Genomic DNA, 17,520 nt, shown 5'->3' on the forward strand with positions numbered 1-17,520 from the left:
CATAGACATACCTTCAACCACAGGACAGGCTGCCTCAAGGCTTCCAGTCCTTGTCGACAGACTCTCAGACGTTGGGTCTCTAACATGGGACTTTGCCTCAGGACCCGCCGTTCGTGGATTTGATCTTCAGGCCTCAGCATCCAGACTTGCATGGATTTCCAACGCCTGTGACCCAGGCCCTTGTGGTTCCTTTGGGCCTTTACCTTCGGTCTACGAGCTCCAAGCTCCGAGCTTCAGACTCTCCGCACTCTGGATATTGGCCTTCAGCTTTGCAGTCTGACTTCACTGACGACTGAGCATTGACCCCAGCACTTTTTCACGGCTTTTTCTTTTCTTAAAATATTTATCATGATCAATTTTGAGTGAAGAGATTTCTTTGCGAGGCGGAAGTAACAAGCTGATATGAAGCTTCTGCTCTACACCTTCCCCACTTGAAGGACTCCACCATCTGTGGTGATTGATAATACAGGGAAGTGTGGTTATATGTCGTCCACGTCCACTTTGGAGCCGAATGAAGTATGATCCTTTTTCCACTGGCATTATATCCATTGTCTTCAAGTCAAATACTGTAACAGCAGAGCATACAGCAGTCGTATAGCAGTCGTCATATTCAGAAGTACCCTCTGAAGGTTTTAGTTTGCAATTGGCCACTTTCTTCCAATCAATCTGATTTGGGGCTTGCCTTCCAACCACACCTTAAATGCTTCCCAATCGGCTGATAAATTTTGTTTATCCTCTCCTATACCATCCTCAACTTGCCGTGTCAACTGTTTTATTTGCTGAGTTGTTAGCATGGTTGCTAAAATCTGAATGCCATCATAAGGATGCAATTTGTATATATTCTTAATTTATTGAAGTTCACCCAAGGCTTTAAGCTTCCTGTTTTGAGATGTGGAACTCCCTGGACTTTTTTCTGAATTTGGTGGTTGACAAACTTCCTGTCTCCTTTCATAATCTCCACCATCAGTCTTTTGTGTTTTCACTGCCTTGGTTTTTACTGGGCAAGTCTTGCATGTCTGCCAGACCAATTACTGTTTCTCACTACTGTCATCATCATTTCAGCCACTAGAGGTCTCTGTTGAATCAGATTCACTTTGTGGTTACATGGCGTTCCCAAGGTCAAGTCAACTTTTATTGTCATTTGGACTATAACTGCTGGTACAGTGCATAGTAAAAATGAGACAACGTTTTTCAGGACCATGGTGTTACATGACACAGTACAAAAAACTAGACTGAACTACGTAATTTAAAAAAAAACACAGAGAAAGCTATACTAGACTACAGACCTATACTGGACTGCATAAAGTGCGCAAAGACAGTGCAGGCATTACAATAAATAATAAACAGGACAGTAGGGCAAGGTGTCAGTCCAGGCTTCGGCTATTGAGGAGTCTGATAGCTTGGGGGAAGAAACTGTTACATTGTCTGGTCGTGAGACCCCAAATGCTTCGGAGCCTTTTCCCAGACGGCAGGAGGGAGAAGAATTTGTATGAGGGTTGCGTGGGATCCTTCATAATGCTGTTTCCTTTGCGGATGCAGCATTTAGTGTAAATGTCCGTGATGGTGGGAAGAGAGACCCCGATGATCTTCTCAACTGACCAAGGTGTCGCTGTTTCTCAGGACTAGCCAGTGTTGGCTGGCTTTTAACATGATTGACATCACCTTTAACACTGCCCATTGGGCTGGCCGAACTGCCCACCAAAGGTCTTCCCAATGGCGTGTAGATTCACCTAATTTTACTTTGCAACTGAATAGAGCTTCTGGCTATGGACACACTATGAGTTAATGCAGGGATCTGTTTTTTTCTTGATTTATTAGCCTTTTCATACTGCTCCTTTAGCATAATATATATTTTTTTGTGGTAAAACTTTTTATTCTAGTTTTTTTCATGACCATTAACAGAGAAACAGGAGGAAGGTAGGTGTTGTTTTCCCTTCTTGCAAGAACAAAACCTTCTCCAGTTTAGAAAACCACAAACTGTGAGCAGAGGCAAAACAGAAACAGGACCCTGCCTCTGTCCCACATCAACATCAATTAACTTCCTGATCTTACTTGGTATAGGAACACCGACCAGTTTTTTTGATTACTAATGCTTGATATCAACTAGTCTCCCTGTTTCTATGCAAAAGGCATATATATACAGTACCAACGATTAACATTTCACATTGATGCATTAATATACTTTTTAAAAATTCAGCCACTTCTTTTTCCATTCGGCATTACACAGGGTGCCTTTTGTGGGGAAATAACAGTGATATTTATGTTTTTTTTTTCCTTTAGGCACAAATCTGTTAATTTCTGGGATTGGGAGAATGTGTTCCAAGGCTGCAGTGCTCTACAGCATCAACAAAGTTGTACTGAAAGGGTTAATGAAAGCCAGCATTCATGGCCCTCAAGTTTCAGTTGTATAGCTTTCTTCACAGATTTCTCTCGTTACTAACAAAACTTAATTTCAAATTAGCACTGATGTAAGATGCTTTTTGATTTTAAATCAAACTCTATAAGGTTGTGGAACTAAGGCTTCCTGCTCATTCATTGCCCCGAGCCTGTGCATTACCATTTTTTTGTTTTTGCTTCATTTTGTACTTTTTTTAAGCTTTTGATAAAAGCACAGATAAGTGGAAGAACTGTAGTTTTGCTTGAAAGCAGATAAATTGTATTCCATTTCCATTTGGGATGAGGGAACACAGAGGGTGGTGGAGGCAGATAACCTTGCGTAAACCCTCCCCTCCCCAAAGATACTGCATTGGGTAATGTGCTTGCTGGGGGAAGAACAGAAATCAATCTGTCACTCCGGTTTGACGAATCTTTCTTTCCACAGTAAATCCCTTGCTGTTATCAGGTCCCTTTGGCTGGCGAAGTGCAACTAATTTTGGAGGTGATGCTCTTCAGACGATGTACTGAACGATCAGGACGTGGAGCTGCCACAGGCCCGGGACCTTCACTGACACGGAATACATTGCAGGCACTACACTTTCCTGTATGCTGAATTAAGATGACAGAAAATTCAACTTCATCTCCAGGCTGCAACTCCACACCATCCAACACCTCATTCACACGGAAGAACAGCTTTTTACCATCACCAACTTCATAGTTAATGAATCCAAACTGGTCTTTTACACAGTCCACAGTGCCTTTTTGCAAAGGTGTGGCATTGTAGGCCAACTTTTGTCCTGTTTGAGCCACAGTGCATAGCTGGAACTTAATAGTTTCTCCCTTCTGAAGACAATCTGTTTTGATTGCCAAACTGATTATGCCAAAAGGATATACTTTACCTTTCATAATCCCTTCCTCCGTAATCTCAACAAGTCCCTGATACTCTGCCTGCTGTGGATCGACACTGCACGATGGCCTCAAAACTTTCCCAGTATAGACTGTTGGATAGACTTCGTCACCGGGACTATTTACTGCTGTAATCTTGGCAAATTTTTCAGCACTCACCTTGTTTCCTTTTTCCTTTGACAAACTGTATTCTACGTCTCCAACTTCCAACTCACTAACATCGCCCGAGAACTCACTGTAGTGAAAGAAAATTTCTTAATCATGTTGAGAAGTTTCGATGAAACCAAAAATTATCTTTCAATGCTGCCACATATCCTACAGGTCTCTTAACACTGGGGTTACGATTTAGAATTTTGATTGATACTGCACTCTGTAGACCAGTTCTTTGAACTTCACAAATGCTAAGGTCAATCTTATCACCAAGCTGTGGAATTGCGCACCCTTACAGTTCCTTTTATATGGTATGGTACAGTCATTCTTATTCCAGCTTCATCATATGCAATTACTCCCTCTTCACAATCCTCTTCTTTACTCTTAGCAGGGCTAGTGGACTTGGATACTGAACCGGTAGCTTCTTTCTCCACAATTCCAAAGTAACGCTGCTCAGACTGTGTGTGAAATGACACGGTCCCTTTTGGAAGCTTTTTCATACGGATTGCATGGTTCCTTTGAGCTGAAAGAACGTCATGGACAACAGTGAATTCAACCTCATCGGAGATGTGGAGCTGCAGACTATCCATGATCTCACTAAAGTGGAAGAACATTCGAATATCGCGATCTACACATTTAATGAAACCAAATCCATCGCGAATAGCTGTAATCACACCCATTTCTCTAGTTTCTCCAGTTAACTCAAAAGAATCAGTCTGAATTTCAATATTTGTAGCATGTTCTAATTTGTCACATCCATCAGTAGAGATATTAAACCTGACATGGTCACCTTCTAATAGAGTAACTTTAGATCTGGTATCCTTATCTCCAAAGGGAAGCTCTTTGGAAATGGTAAAGTTTACTTTGATACGTCCTGGCAAAGGATCAGTTTGGGTTTTACTGGATACTTTTGGAATAACTTTGGTGACAGTTCCATCAAACTGTTCAATACTAATGTCTTCAAATTCATTTCGCATTTTCCCCTCCCCCCACTACTTTCAAATCTCTTACTATCTTTCCTTTCGGTTAGTCCTGAGGAAGGGTTTTGGCCCGAAACGTCGACAGCACTTCTCCCTATAGATGCTGCCTGGCCTGCTGTGTTCCACCAGCATTTTGTGTGTGTTGTTGTTTGAATTTCCAGCATCTGCAGATTTCCTCGTGTTTGTTAGTTCCTTGGGTAAGAGTTTTACTTCAGTGGCAACTTCTTTTCCATTTCTTTCTTTAATAGTAAACTCCACATCATATCCTGGCTGCAATGTGTCCAGATTTCCTTTGAATTCACTATAATGGAAGAAGACCCACCTCTTTTAATGAATCCAAATGCTTCCTTCATCACACAAACTACTCCTTGACATCGGCCCTGTTTCTTCTTAACTAGTACAATATTGTGAGCACTTACAGCACCAGTATGTTTATTTGTTTCCATAAAGAAAGAAACTTTATCTCCTGTTTCAAGTTGGACACTTCCATCAACATCTTCAGATGTATATGTCAGATAAGACACTTCCTGACCAGTGATCCTTTCTTAAGGCAAAATTTCAGGTTTTACTTTCAGCAATTTGACAGCAATTGGTTTTCCAGTCCATCTGTCAGAGGACACTTCGAATTCCACATCATCTCCCACTTTCAGATCTTGAAGATTCCCACTGTACTGTGAGCAATGGAAGAATACCCTGGCTTGTCGTTCAGTGCACTGGATAAAACCATATGATGACAGCAGCTTCTCAATAATGCCTGTTTCACGCAGGGCTCCTGAGGTATCATTAGCAAAACCAGAGTGGCCATTGTTATGCAAGAGGTTTGGATCAAAGCTCATCTTGAAATGTTGAATATTGCACTTTCACTGCCGTCTAATCTGTTCATCACACGCTTGAAGTTTACAAATGCTAGGTGGACAGAGAAAGGATCTACTAAGCTAGCAGAGAATTCCTATTCTTGCTGCACTAGAGAGCATTCCAGGACAGCAACAAGAAGTGTAGAAGGTCTAGCAGCAGTGGGAAGTGCTCTTTGTAGGTTGTTGAGTAGGCATGAACTTCAGTTTCAGATCAAGCTTTCTTTAGCTGCAGTTTGCTCTTTGGTTGTTTCAGCTTATTTTTATTTGTCAACATGATCTGAACTTGAAGCAGCAGTTTCAGATGGTAAGTTCAGTTCTATTTCCCTTCATATTCAACAGCAGAAGCACTCCAGCACCGCCATAAGCAGCATGGCACATTACCATATATATTTTTTTCTAAATCAGCGGTTCACGTTTCAAACTATCAATCGGGACTTGCAATTCACTACTCTTGCGCCCTCTCAGTTCCTCTAAGGTTGTTAGCGTCTAAGCTGTTTCTCTAGTTCCTGCCCACATCTTTTTGAATTTCCGAGATATCACTTCAACGTCACATAAGCCACTCCTCATTAGATTTAACAACATTTCTTCCTGACGAAGGTCTCGGCCTGAAGTGTCGACTATGCTTCTCCTATAGATGCTGCCTGGCCTGCTGTGTTCCACCAGCATTTTGTGTGTGTTGCTTGAATTTCCAGCATCTGCAGATTTCCTCGTGTTTGAACATTTCTTCTGTATTTTTTTTTACCAAAGGTATCAAGTTTATATTCATAACTTAAGTAAGTGTTTAAGATTTCAGATAACATTTTCCACTCAGCTACAACTTCAAGGGAGCTGCCGGTCTATTTCAAAGCTTCGGTCATTCTATTGGTTTCGATCCTAAGGAGTACTCTTCACTTTTAGACATCAAGAATCTTGGGACTATAATATCAGGTTACAACCAAACAAAGTGTCAGATGTCTTAAAACTTCTGTCGACCTCTTGTCCGACACAACCCCGTTATGACTATTATCAGACTTTGGGTTTCCAATCATATTCACTGGCTCCACGCAGGTTTTACAACCACGAACACCCCTTCACTCTTAACCCCCTCCCCCCACAAACGATGTACTGCAGATATTTATTCTAAGACAATTAAGGAACGGAGGAATGTTCTGCTGCCCAGCAGCATGATTAAAACTTTTGTTAGTCTGACTTTTTTCCCCATTAAGTTATCTTTCTAGATTTGGGTGCCAAATTGTTGATATCTGTTTAATTACCGATCCTTAGGGTTCTTCCAAGAGTCAGCAATAATGAGTAGTCAAGAATTCAGTTTATTTTAGAGTACAAACACTAAGCAAACAAAATAAGGAGCCAAGGGACGATGCTAAGACAAAAGGAATCAAGATTGTCAAGCTAGTGCCACTGAAAAGTTTATCATATTTATAATAAGTAAAAGAAAATTCCTTAGATAGGAATGAATTAGTTAATAGGCTATATAATTAAAACAATTACATCATGTGGGTAATGTGTTAATACTCAGCCAATGAAAATGAGAACAATAATAAATTGTTAGCTTAGCTGCTATACTATTTTCTGCCAGTTATTGCAAAAAATACACAAATTTGTTAAAAAGTAAAAATCTTATAAGAAATATGATTTAAAAAAACAGTGGCTTCCAACTGTCACCACTTATGATTTTATATGGGACTCTGGTAGAATTACATCTGAAAATCCAGAGTAATCGTTTTTAAACAAGTACAAAACAAAAGTAGATTATGATAATAAAATCCAATAAAAATGTCCAATAATTAATATTTGTGCTTGAAGACTTCGCACAGTTCTTGTTTTAATCAGGAGTCACTTCAGCTCGCTTGCCGTGGCTGCTGTATATCCACTTAATGTACGTTCTACCTTCACTGCCAAATTTGTAATTAACTGTATTTGGTAAGGACCTTCCCACTGGGCACCCAGGGGCTCCTTAAGCGGTTTCTTGAACAGGACCCACTCGCCAGGAATCAAGGTGTGTCCTCCTTCCTGTGGACCACTCCAGGCAGCAGAAACCTGTTGAGAAGCATGCTGAACGGCTTGTGCTAGTTTTACACAATTATTGACTATCTAACACAACATGTACATCAGCTTCTCTGAGAATGAGAGCTCCCAGTAGTCACATAGGTCACCCTGTCACCACTTCAATTGGACTCAATTTTGCTTTTGTGTTTGGGGATGCCCTGATGCTGCACAAACCCAAAGGCAGAGCTTTAGGCCATGGTACCCCTTCCTCGTGATACTTAACTGTTGTTTGATAATGCCAGTCATTCCTTCAACTTGCCCTGATGACTGAAGGATGTGGGCAATGAAAAGATCATTCAACCTCCAAGTTCTGCCATAATTCTTGACAAACACTTCCAGTGAGATGTGTCCTTGGTCAAAGTCAATGAGGCACGACAATCCCCATCCAGGAATATCGTTCTTAATCAGAGTTTTGCTGTGTGCATGACAGTGGCTTTTCCTGCTGGCCTGGCTTCCACCCATCTTGAATTAAAATAGCTCAGTTTTAAAAATATACCTGGATATAATTAAATCAGATGCATGGCAGTAGTTTCATTACCTATTTCAAAAAAATAATCTTCTCAGTAGTTTAAATCAGCATCTGCATAGTCTTGGTCACATGTTAGTGGATTCTCTGTTAGTTGCCCAGTGGGAAACTGTGTTAAAGATGGTGGAAACATCTGTGTTGAAGATTATGGAGCTGTCCGTGCTGAAGATGTTGCAGACCTGCGTGTTGAAGGTGCTGGAGTTGTCTGTGTTGAAGATGTTGGAGTTGTCTGTGTTGAAGATGTTGGAGTTGTCTGTGTTGAAGATGTTGGAGTTGTCTGTGTTGTAGATGTTGGAGTTGTCTGTGTTGAAGATGTTAGAGTTGTCTGTGTTGAAGATGTTGGAGTTGTCTGTGTTGAAGATGTTGGAGTTGTCTGTGTTGTAGATGTTGGAGTTGGCTGTGTTGAAGATGTTGGAGTTGTCTGTGTTGTAGATGTTGGAGTTGCCTGTGTTATAGATGTTAGAGTTGGCTGTGTTGAAGATGTTAGAGTTGTCTGTGTTGAAGATGTTAGAGTTGGCTGTGTTGAAGATGTTGGAGTTGCCTGTGTTATAGATGTTAGAGTTGGCTGTGTTGAAGATGTTAGAGTTGTCTGTGTTGTAGATGTTGGAGTTGGCTGTGTTGAAGATGTTGGAGTTGTCTGTGTTGTAGATGTTGGAGTTGCCTGTGTTATAGATGTTAGAGTTGGCTGTGTTGAAGATGTTAGAGTTGTCTGTGTTGAAGATGTTGGAGTTGTCTGTGTTGTAGATGTTGGAGTTGCCTGTGTTATAGATGTTAGAGTTGGCTGTGTTGAAGATGTTAGAGTTGTCTGTGTTGAAGATGTTAGAGTTGTCTGTGTTGTAGATGTTGGAGTTGCCTGTGTTATAGATGTTAGAGTTGGCTGTGTTGAAGATGTTGGAGTTGCCTGTGTTATAGATGTTAGAGTTGGCTGTGTTGAAGATGTTAGAGTTGTCCGTGTTGTAGTTGGTAAAGTTGTCCGTGTTGAAGATGTTAGAGTTGTCTGTGTTGAAGATGTTGGAGTTGTCCGTGTTGAAGATGTTGGAGTTGTCTGTGTTGAAGATGTTGGAGTTGTCCGTGTTGAAGATGTTGGAGTTGTCTGTGTTGAAGATGTTGGAGTTGTCCGTGTTGAAGATGTTGGAGTTATCCGTGTTGTCGATGTTTGAGTTGTCCGTGTTGAAGATTGTTATGAACCCCGTAACTGGTCTGTTGAAGTCTGATGATACTATTTTTAACAGTATTTATTAGTAAAAATACACAAAAAGAATATCAATGCAAATATACAGATAATATACATTGTTAATACTAAATCTAAAAGTGCGGGTATAATAATAAGAAATAAGCTCTATCGTTGTCTAGGGGGTAATGTATTGTCCGATGGAAATATATAGTTCATTCAGTTCATACAGGCTGCAGCCGTTAGGGACCGCTGTGTTTCAAATGTTGGAGAGAGAGAGAGAGATTTGGAGAAAAACTTGCCTGCTTTCCTTTATGATTTCGATCCATCAAGTGTCTCATTGTCGTGGCCGTTCAAGTGGGACCTCTCCTTTAGCTAAACCGTTCTTCTGTGGTGAGCTTGCTACCCAGGCAAGGGAGGATGCATACGAGCCCCCACCGGCTTTCGCTATCAAATGCTGTCATGGGATTTCTAGCGTTTCTCCTGGTGCGTCTAAAGTGGTTGTTCCCCAGCCCCCTCTTTTATCCTTACTCACTGGGTCTCAGATGTCAATCAGGTTGGGATGATGCAATCCCTGAACCATCCCATTCTGGTTGTCCCCTGAGGGGTTTCAATGAATAGTACAGTACTCAATACACAATTCCGTCTCCAAGAGACAATGGCCGTTATGGTTCTGTTCCACTGATGTCAGGATACATTCCAAACCTTGTGTATTCTGGATGTCTCTCTCTCATTTCCTGGGTCTCAGACCCAAAACAATAGCGATCTTGTGATTCTCAAAAAGGAGGGGGCGACTTTGTACCCTTCGGCCCCTCAGAGTTGCTTCACATTCGTAACAACCCCTTCCTTCTAGGATTTTTGCCACAGGTAAAAATTAATTAATACAGAGTCTTACAGGATTTCAGAATCTAACACAATACCAAAGAGTTTTTTTTTCACTACCAAGTAATACAGTTATACATTCAATTCAGCATCAAAACAGTTAGCGATTACCTTGTCACTTCCTTTAATATCTTAATATCTTATACCTTAATAAATTCTTGTAGCATCAGACTCCAATGTAATAACCTCCTATTTTTATTCCTTTTCTTCAGCAAACAAAAACTAAAGAGTTGTGATCTAAGCTTACATGTATATTACAAAAGTTCATGCAAATACTAATCTTTATTTTACTTTCAAACTTAACAGTCAACCTTCCATGGGGTTGTCTTTATTAGTTACATGCTTTGTCAAAATCCTTAAAACCGGATTCTGTATTTAAAGTGACATCCCGTCAACCCTCGCCCCTTTTCCAGTTAACTCCCACGTGGTTAGCTTGCTTCCCAGTGTGGAATAGGCTGTTGCATGCTCCTTTCATAGGAGTTATTTTATCAACAATGTTTCTCAAACTTAGCCCATTTGCTGAATTTCCACACAATTCTTTATTTTTAAGCAAGTCGCTAGTTTTATCTTCAGGACCCTTCATTCTATTGGCTTTCAGTTTAAAATCTGCAAGCGATCCCTCTTTGTCCAAACAGCATTTCAAATTCTGCCTCTTCACAGCACACTCTTGAGTAACAATAGCGCGTGGGACACTATTACATTCCAAATCAACCTGTAGTTGATTCTCAGGCACCGTGTTAACAAGCCATTGTCCTTTCAGCCTGGTTACTGCTGGTTACATTCATTACAAGATGTTGGAGTCATCTGAGTTGTAGATGTTGGTGTCGTCTGTGTTGAATATGCTGGAGGTACAATGAATGATGATGTGGCACTAAGAGGAGTAGCTTGATTAACACAATATGATAACAAACGATTTGAAAAAGGAAAGTGTGAGTGGTACTGTTCTTTGACTTTTAAACATATATTGCAAGCCTGGTTCACAAGAAATTCATGTGGGAAACCATTGCGCTTTGTTGATAAATGTGCTTTCAGCATGCAGTAAACACAAAAGTCCCAAAATAGCTTTTGCAATTGTGACCTGATCAAATATTCACAAGTGTATTGAACAAACAAAATATTCAGTGAGCATTTTTATAAAATTCATGAATGTCCAAAAGAAATGAAGGAATTACTAGACTGATGGATTTTAATGACAATGATTTCAGAAAGGAATCACTACTCATCTTATCATATCCAATATGCAAAATACTCATTTAATGTGCCAAGGACTGGGTTAAGTTTCCTCAATTAAAAGTGCTACAAATGAGCAGAAATTTAATTTAACACACTTAACATATGTTAATAAGTTCCATTATCTTTCAGGTGGACAGATGTAAAATTTACATAAATCTAACTGATTTGTTTTTGTATATGTGAGAGTAAGTTACCTATAGAAATGCAATTAAAGGTTGTTTTTCCAACACCATTGGTAGAATGTTGCAAAAATCTCTTGTTACAAGGTGCATTTTTTTTGTGATTCATTTACAGCACAAATTAATGGGACTTCTATGTTGAGAAGCCACCTTGACATAGTAAGCATTTTGAGGTGAGTAACTTAAATTGCCTGGAAGTTCAAAACTAGTTCAGTACTGGACAGATGAATCAAAAGTTTTCTTTAAGCCAAGCTAGATCAGGCTAAGTTCTTTACCCTGAGCCAGAATTCAGGAGTAAGGCAAATAGGGTGTGCAGAGCTGCTTTCTCCAATAAGGACCAAGTGCTTAACCTCATACTCCTGCCAATTCAAGCCTTACTGTGAGATCTATCATAAATTTATGTAGGTGTTGCTGAAGAATACTAATAAGGTAAACAACAATACATCACCTTTTGATTCACCTCAATTTTTGAACCCAGTCTGGGGACAAGCAACCTCCCTTGGGCTTTAATGACATTATATATAGCTAAAGGTGATGTCCAGCAACAACGACTCCAGAATCCCAACTAAAAGTAGGAAGAATATACCATCAGAGTTAGCTGTCCAAGTTTCATCCTCATCAAATTGAATATCACCTCCAAACTCTCCCCTAGGGCCAAAGGCAGGGGCCAGAACACCACTGTGTCCATCAAAAAAAAAGAATCATCACTCTGATCCAGCAGGAGCCAATAAGCACACACACCATTTAAGAAAACTTGCCAGAGGGTTTGCAAACACTACAGTCTAACTGTTTGAAATTAATTAGAACTATGCTGAAGTATGAAGGTGACTAATCAGCAGACATAAAAAGACCATATTATTCCTGCAGTGTTGTTGTCTGAACTTAGCTCTGGAAGAAAAAATAATTTCAATGTCTGCTGTGTATGTTGTCTGTGTGAATATCAAAGGAGCAACACTGGCCCAGTTGTTGAGAGCTTTCATGTTGTTGACTTCATTCTTTGATAAGTCAAGTATGTATTGATGTAATTTAAGAGAGACAAATTTAATTATATTTTTATTCTAATAAAATAAGTGATAATTATGTAGCGCCTGTGCCCCCAGTTTACTCCCGTTCACCTAGGGTGAACCGACGTTGCCCCACCAACAGGGCAATCGCTTTGGTGTGGATACGGTGTGATGCTGCCCCCACCCCAGTACATGTTCACAACACAAATATCAGACAATACACCAAAGGCGAGTAAATAATTGCAACTTTATAATGAATTCTTAGTGATGGGTTAGTAGAAACATAAAATAAAGGCGTCAAATCAGTAAGTTTGTCAGTTTGTGCACATAATATTTTAATACGTTGGAGCTCACGCATCCGGTTCCATCCATAGAGGAGGACCAGGCTGTAGGGCTGTAAACATGACTGTTGTCGTTGCATTGTCACACTTTAATGCGGCCTTGCAGTTACGTGCAAGATGTGACGATGAAGAACAGTATCTGAAGCAAATCCCTTGCTCTTTCAGATAAGCCTTTAATTCCTCAGTGTTTTTTTTAACCTAAAACCATGGCACTTTCACAATAGGTGAGGTTTATTACATATGAGGCAATGTTTTGCTAAGTCACCTTTAAGCACAGATTCATTCAGTGTTGTAGGTTTGGAGACATTGGACTTAAGGACTGACACTGGAGTCCTAATATTTGTTTGCTTTAAAGGGGGTTTCTCGCTCCAAGATGAGCTGTGATACTAAACTGGGTGGCAGTGTGACATGCGAAGAGGACGTTAGGAGAATACAGGGAGACTTGGATAGGCTGAGTGAGTGGGCAGATACTTGGCAGATGTCATTCAATGTGAATAAATGTGAAGTTATCCACTTTGGAAGCAGGAACAAGAGGGCAGAGTATTGTCTGAACGGTGTAGAGTTAGGTAAGGGAGAAATGCAAAGAGACCTAGGAGTCCTAGTTCACCAGTCAATGAAGGTGAATGAGCAAGTGCAACAGGCAGTGAAGAAGGCAAATGGAATGTTGGCCTTTGTTACAAGGGGAATTGAATACAAGAGCAAGGATGTTCTTTTGCATTTGTACAGGGCCCTGGTGAGACCACACCTGGAATATTGTGTACAGTTTTGGTCTCCAGGTTTAAGGAAGGACATTCTGGCAATTGAGGAAGTGCAGCGTAGATTCACTAGGTTGATTCCTGGGATGGCAGGGCTGTCTTACGCAGAGAGATTGGAGAGATTGGGCTTGTACACGCTGGAATTGAGGAGATTGAGAGGGGATCTGATTGAAACGTTTAAGATAATTAAAGGATTTGATAGGATTGAGGCAGGAAATATGTTCCAGATGTTGGGAGAGTCCAGTACCAGAGGGCATGGATTGAGAATAAGAGGTCAGTTATTTAAAACAGAGTTGAGGAAGAGCTTCTTCTCCCAGAGAGTTGTGGAGGTGTGGAATGCACTGCCTCGGAAGACGGTGGAGGCCAATTCTCTGGATGCTTTCAAGAAGGAGCTGGATAGATATCTGATGGATAGGGGAATCAAGGGATATGGGGACAAGGCAGGGACTGGGTATTGATAGTGAATGATCAGCCATGATCTCAGAATGGCGGTGCAGACTGGAGGGGCCGAATGGTCTACTTCTGCACCTATTGTCTATTGTCTATTGTCTATTGTGACTGGGAAGAGCGAAGTTAGAGTAATTTCTTCTTTTCTCTTGACGGCAGAGGAAATCAGTGAAGGAAGAAAAGGTGGGATATGTGACTCCATACTCCTCTTTGTACTTTGAACCTTAAGAATCCATTTCTCTTGTGAAAAATATGGCAGCTTTTCAACAATAGGATTAATGCAGCGGGTAGTCACTAAATAATCTAGGCCAGGGAGATAACCATCTTCTTTTGCTGGAAACAGCTCCATTAAAAGATCCCCAAGTTCTCTTAACTTTAAGTTACCCATATTTGAAATCATAGGAAAGCTGCCCGGCTTCTTGAAAAGTGTACTTTCTATTAGCTATTTCTATTGCCTTCAGGATTAAAGTCGGCAATGCAATCAGAATAAAAGTTAGCAAAGCTATATTAAAATAAGCACCTGAACAGAATTGCTCTTTTTAGTCCTGAGGTTGATGAATTAATGCAAAATATTTAAAGTGAACCTTATGCCTTCAATTTAGTAAATGCTCTGTACAGATTTCAAAAAGCATTTACAATGGATTTTGGTTAATTGGGACATATTAGAACCAGCTCATTCTGGCCAAATTAAATGGTTGTCCCAATTAGCTGAAGTTTCATGGAAATAGTTAAAAGGTATAAAAAATACAAAGTACCATTTAACTGAATAACAATTATATTTTAAATGAAATATAGAACAATTTAGAACACTACCAATACAACTACAGTACCATAAAAATGTATTAACTCATAATAGTTATAACTATTAGAAATAATTATCAATGGAGGAATTCATCTGTTTTTTTTTGATTGAATGTAAGTGAACAAATTCAGGCCATACTCCTAGTACAGATAATAGACTGCCTTCATACAATGCTTTAGATGATTATATTCCTCTAAATCTTCATTTCCATTGTAACATTCAAGATTATTGTCAATGCCTTCACAATTCTTTGTAATTTCTAATTTCTTGAAGTAGTGAAATTGTTTCATTTTAACTCTTTCTGGCATCTCCAAGCCTGAATGCTTGAAACCACAGTGAGTAAAACAGTTCTGATTTATCTTGCTGTTTATTTCTTGCCAACTATCAGTGATAAAAATCACTGCTTTTTGAACACAGATGCACACAACTGATGTATTTAAAACTGATTGCTCTAAGCATGGTATAGTTCCTAATGGCCACACAAGTGCCCGCGACTGACGCTAGTTAAAAACTGTTCAGCAATGGTTTCCTGTCATAATTAAACACCATTATGTCCTGAGGAAAAGAACAAAGGGAATCCTGGCTATTTTCTTGATGTACAAACTGTAGTTTTTGTTCTTTAAAAGTTGTCCCAAATAAACAGCTGCCCCAATTAACCAATGTCTCAATTAGTGGAATCCACTGTATTTCTGTATTTACTCTTTTATGTTCTGAGTTATTAACACATGGAAAACAGTATAAATGAACTGCAGACAAAGAAAATAAAATTAACATAATTGAAAAGACCTGACTAATTGTCAGTGCTTATCATCTAATACAAGAGTATTTTATTCTAACTGTTGACCCAACTTCTCAGAGCTTCAGCAACACTGTTGAAAAAGGGAATTCTGCTAAAAATGCCAGAGCCTGTAAACTTATTTACTTACCACATGAACAGCTGAGTCTATGATTGTCAAAGGACAATATTAAGCTAATGAATAGTAAAACTGAGTGAAGATATAGTCAAGTGCCAGGGTAAAGGGTGAATCTTGACAGCAGCTAAGAAGAGAGGAAATGTAAGAACAGTTACCCCATCTCACAGTGTAAAAGAAACAAGGGACATCTCAGAAGGCTTCTGAGTCTTCAAAGAAAACTAGCAAATGAGAGCAGCAGTCTTTGGTGTTGGTGACATATTGAATGGTGGCAATACTGATGAAGCAATGGAATATTGATAATGTAGAGAAATGGTGTCTAGGGGAATGAGTTATTGTTAAACAGGTGACTGCGAAAGGTGAAGTACTGGAGTGAAGGAACAAGATAACCCAGGAGCAAACATGCAAGTAGAAAGTAAATATCAATGAGCAAGTATTATATAGTCCATAAATCAGCAGGTCAGGAGGAGGAGGGGATGTTACTTGCATTACTTTGTGGAAACTTCATTTTGGAATTGACATAATATTCATGGTTGCTGCATTTTACATTATTGGAAGCCTCAGGCAGTAAAAGTTGCCAATTATCCAAAGTAATTACACTTTAAATTATTCTAGATGCAAGATTATTTATTATCATTCTTCAGAAAGGTAAAATTTAGTTCCCCATACCTAAAAAAGCTTGAGGGCAGTAGGGCAGTACAAAGTACAAAGGAGGGTCAGCAGGCTAATTGCTCAAGAGGACAAAAAGGTATAGTAATTGTTAATGAGGTGAATCATCTTTTCTTTCCCCAAAAGTGAACAATTATTTTTAGGAAACATCATCTTTCATGTTCGCCACTGCTTTAGGAAATAAAAAATATTATCAAATTAGAGATTTTCTGAAATATATTTTCAGTTTGCTCCCTCTCTTTAATTTCATTGTTTCCCTCTATATATACCTGACCCAACACTGAATTTGTCCCCTATTTCACCCTCCTAACTTCTTTGTTAATTTTAAACTCATAGGTTGATGTGATCTGTCAGTGCCACATGCATTTTATTGTGTGTGCTTTTAACTCGTGCTCTTGGCAAATCTAAATCTATCTTCACCAGTTCCTCTCCTGCAAAATATGCTCCAATATGTTCTCCTGAGTGAATGATTAATCACAATCTCTGACATATTGACAATTACATAGACCTTTGAAACAAGAAACTCCAAGTTGAGGTGAAGAAAATTTAATTGATTTAAATACCTGACAGGAGGTTGTCAATACTAAGTATTAACTGGATCTCTGTGGGAGTGAAACTTTAATCATTGGGTGGTGTAGGATTCTCCAGGAGGTAAAATATCAACAGTAAAAAAAACAATATGCCCCATTCATTTTGGAAGTTTTAGAATGCTGTGCCAATGATTCAGATTTGAAATCATAAACTTCCAGGAAAAATATATGTATCTTTATGCTAGAGCTCCAGCTAAATGAGATGTCTTTTATCCTGATTCCCATTGACTTCCCTGTTCTAATGTTCCTTGATGATATATATAGATGAACACTTTTCGATGTCAGGTACATGAGTCAATGTCAGGACTCATTTCTGGAATTTACCTTTGCACCACAGGACAATTGCACAGTGTTTGATGAAGCATCCTGTGCCTCCACCCAAAGGTTAGCAACACCACTTTGCCTCTCAATCTCAGGTGCTGTTGCTGCACCTGTTGCACCTGTATAACACAAAGGAGTGTTGATAACATTAACTATTGCAAAATATAGGTTCCTACCAAAGCAGAACTTGGTAATTCTGCCACTCTAACAATTTGGACAGAAAGTGCAAAATCATAATTCTTAGCATGCTAAAATAAAGGGATCAATGATCATCTAACAGCTTTTGCTCTGTAATGACTTTACACACCATGCAATATGACACAATGCTGTAAGCACTCTATGTGCTCCCTCAGATTCAATGCCAATAACAGTGGCTA

General features: G+C 39.5%; 1 protein-coding gene and 1 pseudogene across 1 annotated transcript in view; both read right to left on the reverse strand.

Annotated features, from left to right (window-relative positions):
- LOC132390910 (uncharacterized) overlaps nt 1–17,520 on the reverse strand; it is a 216,221-nt gene that overhangs the window by 42,897 nt on the left and 155,804 nt on the right. The window contains exons 27-28 of the mRNA XM_059963445.1: nt 8,284–8,835; nt 4,982–5,184 (exon numbers count right to left, since the gene is read on the reverse strand). Of these exons, the coding sequence (XP_059819428.1) occupies nt 4,982–5,184; nt 8,284–8,835 (755 nt within the window). The remainder of the gene's footprint in view (nt 1–4,981; nt 5,185–8,283; nt 8,836–17,520) is intronic.
- Nucleotides 2,618–5,624, reverse strand: LOC132391469 (cold shock domain-containing protein E1-like; annotated as a pseudogene).

Source organism: Hypanus sabinus, chromosome 3 (assembly GCF_030144855.1).
Source record: "Hypanus sabinus isolate sHypSab1 chromosome 3, sHypSab1.hap1, whole genome shotgun sequence".
NCBI lineage: Eukaryota > Metazoa > Chordata > Chondrichthyes > Myliobatiformes > Dasyatidae > Hypanus > Hypanus sabinus.